This window comes from Terrapene carolina, unplaced genomic scaffold, assembly GCF_002925995.2.
Source record: "Terrapene carolina triunguis isolate 2854851 unplaced genomic scaffold, T_m_triunguis-2.0 Scaffold750, whole genome shotgun sequence".
In the NCBI taxonomy this organism is placed as follows: domain Eukaryota; kingdom Metazoa; phylum Chordata; order Testudines; family Emydidae; genus Terrapene; species Terrapene triunguis.
The window spans coordinates 304,538-312,545 of record NW_020665101.1 but is presented as its reverse complement, the minus strand read 5'-3'; the positions used below and the strand labels follow the sequence as shown (position 1 = coordinate 312,545).

The following is an 8,008-nucleotide window of genomic DNA, read 5'->3' as shown; positions in this document are numbered from 1 at the left end:
CCAATACATCTGTTAGTCTTAAAGGTGCCACAGGACCCTCTGTTGCTGTCTGTAATGTATCATTTCTAATTTGGCTGCAACCTTCAACTTGATCACTTTTGGAGATAGCACCTATGTTTAATTTGGAGGCAGTAAAGTAGCATCGCGGTCAGGGATCGGCAACCTTTGGCACGCGGCCTGTCAGGGAAAGCCTCTGGCGGGCTGGGCTGGTTTATTTACCTGCAGCGTCCGCAGGTTCGGCCAATCGCAGCTCCCACTGGCCGCAGTTCACCGTCCCAGGCCAATGGGGGCTGCGGGAAGCGGTGCAGGCCGAGGGATGTGCTGGCCGCCCTTCCTGCAGTCCCCATTGGCCTGGGAAGGCGAACCGCGGCCAGTGGGAGCTGCACTGGGCCGAACCTGCGGACGCTGCAGGTAAACAAACAGGCCCGGCCTGCCAGGGGCTTTTCCTGGTGGGCTGCGTGCCAAAGGTTGCCGATCCCTGATCTAGATCAATGGTGTCAAACCATAAGGCTGTGTGGGTAGGATGTGGCTTACATGGAATTTTAAAATCTTAGATTCTGCAGAATTTTGTTTGAAAAACAGTTTCTAGCTCTCGTGGTTGCCAAATTTGCTTTGTGAATAGCCACGTTGTTTTCCTGAGTCTGCAGACAGCCTGAAACAATTGTGCTCAGGTGTACCTCCCTGTCCCTATTAATCTAACTGGTGTGTTAACTCTAAAGCTTAATGATACAATTTTAAATGTCATTAACTAATTTGTTTCTGATCATTGCAGATGGCATAGGGAAAGAGTAGGAGTGAAACCATAGTGGGTGGATTTGGGAGTTACTTCAGTGAAGGAAATGCAGAAGGAAGAAAGGAGAAGCAATATAAAAACCCAGGAAGTGGGAGAGAAGTAGAGAAAGGAGGTTGGGGTTGGGGAACAATGCTCCTAAAAGTGAGAGTTTTCCCATTGAGTGATGCTGAATACAAGAAGTTACTGAACAAAACATAATGTTAGTTTTCTATATTAACACTACATTCTACCATTAATCTTTGTGCAGACTTTACATTGACATCAGTAGGAATTCTGTTGTAGATCAAGAAGAGTATGTAGTCTTAAAATTTTCCCAAAACCACAGAAAACGATTTAAAGTGAAATTCAGCCCTCTGCACAGAATGAGTTTGACAGTGGTGAACTAAGTGTTTGTCTGGAGGGCTGTACATCTTTGGGGTTTTGTTTTTGCTTTTATTCAATATTGCTGCACCTCCGATAGAGGTGATACTAATATAATTCCTCACATTTGAAAGAAATAGAGCCTCTTTTTAATAGACGTTAAATATGGTGAATCATAGGATTAGATAGTATAACTTGATTGTGTTTTGATTTAGTCCTTAACACTGCAACTTTAAGGTAGTAATGTAGATTTTTGCTGCTGGTCCCCCAGGATTTATTCAGGGGGGAAAAAATGATGGGGACAATATCCTAGTTCTGTGACGGACAGGACCCAGGTGACAAAGGCCAGCTGTTGCCTCTCTGTCATTAGTGCACTATGCATTTGTAGACTTATGGCTCAGCAACACCTAAAACTTAGATCAATCAAACTACGTTCCTCAGGGATGTGAAAAATTCACAGCCCCCAGAGATGTAGTTCTGTCGACCTAAGCTCTGGTGTAAGTACCAAGAGGTCGACGGAATAAGTCTTCCATCAACTTAGCTATTGCCTCTGGGAAGGGTGGATTTATTACAGTGACCGAAAATAATTCTTCTGTTCCTGTAGCAAGTGTCTGTGCTGCAGTTGTGCCACTATAACACTTGTAGTGTAGGACATATACTTAAAAAGCAACCATTTGCCAAAGGCTTATTATGTCTGTTTGTCTGGTAGGCGAAGGACCCAATCCTTAAATGGGATCCACTAATATTTAGACCCATTGACTTCAGTGGGATTCCTTATGTCTGCAAGACAATTGTATATCCTGCTGATGGGCATGATATAAAAACTTAAACAAAACAGAACAAACCTGTATGAGATAACGGTTAACCAAGACTTGTCAATTTTAAATATTAATAACTTTAAAATTATTGACCCAACTGACTTCAAACTTGGCTCAAATTGTTTAGGTCTAATTGTGAGCTACAAAATAAGACAAGCGTATAAGAAATTGGCTCTAATTTAAAAGGCATGGACAATTGATATGAGCAAACCAGTTTTGAAGATTGCAGACTTAATTTGTGGTGTGTGCATGCATGCATAACACACTTGTGTGCACCTGGAAACACAGCAAAAAATTGTGCATGTTCAGTATGCAATTTTCAAGCTCCCATAACTTCAAACAGATTCAGTTGTATTTTTTAAACCATGTGAAGACACTAGTTGTGGACTTGACAACAAAGGTCTTGGAAGAGCCTTGCTGAAGGCGGATCTGTGGGGTGTTGTTGAGAGCCTCAAAGGGGGCCATATTGAAATGCAGTGGCTGCTTGTAATCTGTGGGTGAGTAAGGCAGAACAAAATGAAAAGTTGGGCAGAAATTCCAGGTGTCTGGATTCATCCATCCTTCATTATTAAACACAGAAAATTGAATCTGAATGAGTATCTTGGGAGAAGCAAACCCCTAAATGACTTTTCTGTTAATATCCCAAAGGTTCATCTTGAATCGTCATGACCATTCAGCAGTTTCTTGTGTACCTATCGCTCTGTGCGGTCTGTGTCCTGACCAAACCCACGGACAAGAAGGACCGTGTTCACCATGACCCACAACTCAGTGACAAAGTCCATGATGATGCACAGAACTTTGAGTACGACCATGATGCTTTCCTTGGTGCAGATGAGGCCAAAACCTTTGACCAGCTGACACCAGAGGAGAGCAAGGAAAGACTTGGGTAAGGAAATTAACTAGCTTTTTACTTCATGTGAGAAGAATTACCTCACACTTTTACTCAACTGGAATTTTGCAAAATAGCTTTCCCATTCTTTGAAGTGTAATCCTAAAACTCAAGTATATTGATATTTCTTCTGTACCAGATGACTGGTACAAATGTTCTAAATTTAAAACTATAAATGGGGTTCAGAAGTCAGTAGTGGCTCAAATGTGACTTGCAAGCCAAATGTAGCCTTGCGAAGTTATAGGTTGTCTGCAGCACTTCTCATCTTTAATATGGAGCTGTTTCTTTATAGGTCTCATCATGCAATATGGTCTCGCCTCTCATATCCAATTAAAATATTGCATGCTGGGCTAAGTTCCCTCTAAGTTGTGTGGCCATGCAGCAGCCTATTAAGATGCCTCTCCCCAGCCCAGCCCCGGACCTGCTGTGGCTGGCGGGAGAGGCGCCCCTTCCCCAGCTCCCAACCCAGCCCAGCCCCAGACCTGCCACGGCCAGTGGGGAGAGGCACCCCTCCCCGATCCCCAACCCAGACCTGCTACAGCCGGAGGAGAGGCATCTGTCCCGTGGCCCCAGCCCCGGAACTGCTGCAGCGGGGAGAGGTGCCTCCCCCTTTTCTCCCCAGGTGCTGCTGCAGGGAGAGGGAACTGAAGGGAGTCCTCTCTCCCTGGCGCAGCCTGCACCCCAAACCCCTCATCCCTGGCCCTACCCCAGAGCCCGCACCCCAGCCAGAGCCCTCACCCCCCTCCCACTCCAACCTTCTGTCCCAGCCCTCATCCCTGGCCCCACCCCAGAGCTCACACCCCCAGCCGGAGTCCTCACCTGCCCGCACCCCAACCCTCTGCCCCAGCCCTGAGCCCCCTCCCACATTCCGAACCCCTCGGGCCCACCCCCGCCACATGAATTTTGTTATGTGCCCCAATATGGAGGTGGTGTGTCACATGCATCACCTCCATATTGGTTTACATAACAAAATTCATTCTGCACGCGTGTGGGGAAGAATTGGAGGGAACACTGATGCTGGGCTTATAGTATCCAAGAGCCTAGTGAGCTACAGATTGGTACAATGTCCAAATCAAAATAAATATCTTTGCTGTTTGCTCAACTCCATACAGTTTAAGGTAACTGGGTGCTGGCAAGCTGCTATTATTTGAACAAAGCTTGGCTTCTATCTTAAGGGAAAACTAAAACCCTCTGGCAGCGGCTGGGCTCTCTAGCCATATTAATTCCCATCTAGGAGGCAACTGCTGCACAAAAAACACACCCATTGGCACAAGCTAGTGAAAATAGCATACTTTTTAATTAACTTTTTGTCTTACTACTTTCACTCTAATTGGCTCCCATAGATAACGCCAGGATATGACCTTGAGAAGGATACAGGAAGAGCAGTTTTTTGCTCTTCGGCATAGCAGGGCATTCCCTTCTGTCCAAGTGTCACATAGCTGCACCTGTCACCACTGTGGTTTATATTTGGCTTTACACTTTGAAGCATAAGCCTACCCAGCACTAAAAGCTGTTGTTGAAGTGGCTCTTGTGAGTGCCCCACCTATGACACCTCCACACACAGCCTTCCTAACTTGCCAGATGCTCTAATATAACATTTTTCAGCTTTATTTTAGGGACTATATCAAGTTAAAAACTGTAAAACTTACATAAATGTCTTTATGGTATTAACACTAAAATTATTACAACAGAAACTGCTTTTTGCAATTTAGTTTTCACTTCGTGTTTTTTCCCTCAGCTTGGCAATTAAAGTAGGCCAATTTCACTTTTTAATTCTCATGCACAATTCTTGCATCATAAATGTAAGAAGGTGCTCTGTATACAGACAAGACAGGCCTCCTGCCCCAAAATGCTTCTAAGTGACACAAACAAAAGCAAATGCAGGACAACTGGTTTTTGAGACATTACTGAGGTGACGATATGTGCCCTATGCTTTGCACAAAGATGGAATGTTCATGTTGCAGGGACTGACTGGAGAAAGATTTAAGTCCAAATTAAACTAGTGATTGGCACTTAAAAAAAACTTTTCTGTAAGACTTTGCAAAGACTTCCTTTTTATATAAGCCTGAATTTCAAGAATAAACTACCTGAGTGTGTCTACGTGAAATACTTGTTTTAGTTCTTCGGACTGGTGCCATTTTTGTTTGGAAAAACTAATACGTAGCACCCTTTTTGTAAGTTTCCTTGTTTTTAAAATCCTAATATGACGTTATTGCATATTAGGTCACCTTCATTGTATTTTTCTTCTGTTCTCCATCTCAGTTCCTCCAGGTTCCTAAAGGAATCCTGATGGTAGGAACATAGGCATTGTCATATTGTATCAGCCAATGGTCCATTTAGAGACACAAGGTGGGTGAGGTAATATCTGTTGTTGGACCAATTTCTCTCTAATTTCCTGGGCCTGACACAGCTACAATTACGAGGCATTTAGTGATCCATTTTAGTCTAGTTTTCTGTCCCTGTCACTAATACCATATGCTTCAGATGAAGGTGTTTTCTTAAAAATTGACAGTTATATAGTAGCATGTCTATGGAGTAAGTTTTTCCTAACTTTAAAATATACACCCACAACCTCAAGTGCTTGTTACAATCATACTCTTTCAGGCTGAGGAAGACTAGATTAGAAGATTATTGAAGGAGGGATCAGGGGTTGCCTTTGTTTGACATGAGAAAATGATTGCCTCCTGCCTGGAATTCATATGTTTCCTCTCTGTGGCACACTCAGCTCAAGGAGCAAAAGACTGCCTTGGAAATCACACCTGGGTGTTCACTGTGCCAACCAACATTTTTTCATAACTTCCAAAGTGCTTGGCTCCCAGTGCTGCTGAGGCAATGAACGAATGTTTTTTTTCAGAATGCAAGTTGCTCTTCATGCTTGTGTAACAAGCTTTTCTTGGGCTGTCAGTTGTAAAATTAAACAAGCTTGTTTTTATTGCTTTTGTGAAGAAAGTGTTCTAGTGGGAAAGATCAAGAGGTTCTCTTCTAGTGCATGAGCATGTGCAAGTGAAATATGCAACTCAGAAAACTGGTTACAGAATGCAGAGATATGCAAGAGATCCTCTTCTCAAGTTGCTTTGCTTTTCTAACCTTTAGGTTTCATCATTGCTTTGCATTTTAATTTCACAGTTCTGCTAAGTTATTGGCTAGAAAAAGCTGGCAATGGGAAGAGTGGGGACTAGGGTAAAATTTTGCCCCTTAAAAATGTCAGAATGGGTATTTGAACCCACCCTTCCCTCTGACATGCCATTTTTCCTTGTTTTACATGTGAAAGGCGCTTTCATCGCTCTTTTTGAATCTGAACTGGTATTGTGCATGGTCAGTCATAACACACGACTAAAACGGATTCTTGTGGCTGGCATGTTTGTGTGTGTCTGCTGTTGAAAGAGCACAGCCTTCGGAGTTGAGAAGGTTCTTGCTCCAGAGCTTTTACAGCACTGCTTTTGGCTGTTCCCTGAAGTCACTGCCTTTCTGGTGATCTTCACATTGTCAACTGAACTGGAGTTCACCCTGTGATTAGAGCCACATGCGGTCTAACATGCTGTTCTTATAGACTCCACTGATGTATTTGGAACAGGTCCATGTGCTCTGCCTGAGCGGAAAGTGAATGGAGTGTTGACTCCAGGAGCATTCCCTACGCTGCCAGACATGGGGCAATGAGGGGAGTGCTGAGGAAATGGGATCCTGATGAGGCCTGTCCTTCCCAGCAGGCAGGGCATTAGAGGTGGGAAAGAAAGGAATGTATCAGAGTTGTAAGGAATCACAAAATAACTGAAGCATCGTGTCTTAATTGTGCTGTGAGGCATTGCACTGTGCATCAATATGTGATGAAGCTGCATTTTCCTTATGGCTATGAAGAGTTCCATGACTCCTGTTTTTAAAATATCCATGACTTCTGATTTGGGAATCTTGCCCATAGGTAGCTGGATGTGGTATCAAATAATGGAACCATCTTTACCCAAAGCCTTAATAGCAGCCCGAGTTAAAACGTATTCTACTGGGGAGGCTCAGAGCACAAACTCTTGTAAACTAGGGTTACTGACTTGTCATGACTCCAGTGTGGATGAACTAAAACTATTAGTAAAATGGTTGTAAACTATTATTGAAAAAACAATATTTTAATCAAAATCTTACATCAGATGTGTCCGACTTTTTCTGTAAAACCACGCTTTTTACCTTTTGTCCTGACAATCCTGTGACTTGGCATATCCTATCGCAAACCACTAGCCCTAGTGATGATGCAACATCCTTAGGCAAGTAGAACATCAGGGCATTATGCAGCTGCTATTTTACAGCTCTCTGCAACTCCATTCAGTGACTTCATTCTTAGATTCCTTAAGGCTGAGTGCCTCTGACAGGATGATTAAAAAATGATTCTAGGCTGGACCAATATTGCTGGAATTCTAGGAACCAACCAAATGGCACAAACCTGACAGTTAGACGCTCCAAAGTTTAGAGCAGAGTCCCACCACCTGTTGGATAAATTGCACTGTAAGCTGTTCGACAGCTTCATCTACAAAAATGAGTCACTGATACAAAGCTATTCTGGTAAGTTAGTTTTACTTCCATTAAAGTAGGTGGAAAGTCTCCCACTAGGAGCTGAATTAGGCCCTTAATATCCCCTCGAGCCAAAAGCTTATGAAGACTAATGTTCATAATTTCCAGAAGGAATTTAGTAGATGATGCGCTGAGTGTTGTATGACTTATGAGGTTAAACAATGAATGCAGCGTTGCTAGTTTTAGACCAGCGACAGAGCAAATCTACTAGTATGTTTTGTATTGACACTGAATCCACATATTGTTCATAAAACACTAGTGTGGTGTTTATCCAATTTATGCTTCTTTGGGGAGGGGAAGTCAGTCGCTTGCAACATGTTCATTATCATTGGAAAGTGTTATCACAGAAGTTTAAGTCTCTCATACTTCTTCTTCACAGCTATGTCAGTGTTTATGGGCCTGTTATCTATATACTTTCTAGACCGCTGATACCGATTACACCTGTAGAGAGTGGAGCTGATGTGATGTTTATAAATGAAATGGCTGAGAACGTTTAGGATTGTACCATGCTGTCTGCACAAGTCTGTCTGCATGAAAGAATAGAAATGTTATAATGGAGTTCAGTTGTCACCCCCTCCCACAGACAGTAAACAG

The 8,008-nt window shown here is 43.1% G+C and overlaps 1 protein-coding gene across 2 annotated transcripts in view; it reads left to right on the top strand.

Annotated features, from left to right (window-relative positions):
* CALU (calumenin) overlaps positions 1 to 8,008 on the top strand; it is a 36,871-nt gene that overhangs the window by 9,068 nt on the left and 19,795 nt on the right. For both annotated transcript variants that reach the window (XM_024194544.2, XM_024194543.2), the window contains exon 2: positions 2,620 to 2,857. In XM_024194544.2, the coding sequence (XP_024050312.1) occupies positions 2,637 to 2,857 (221 nt within the window). In that variant the 5' untranslated portion in view covers positions 2,620 to 2,636. The remainder of the gene's footprint in view (positions 1 to 2,619; positions 2,858 to 8,008) is intronic.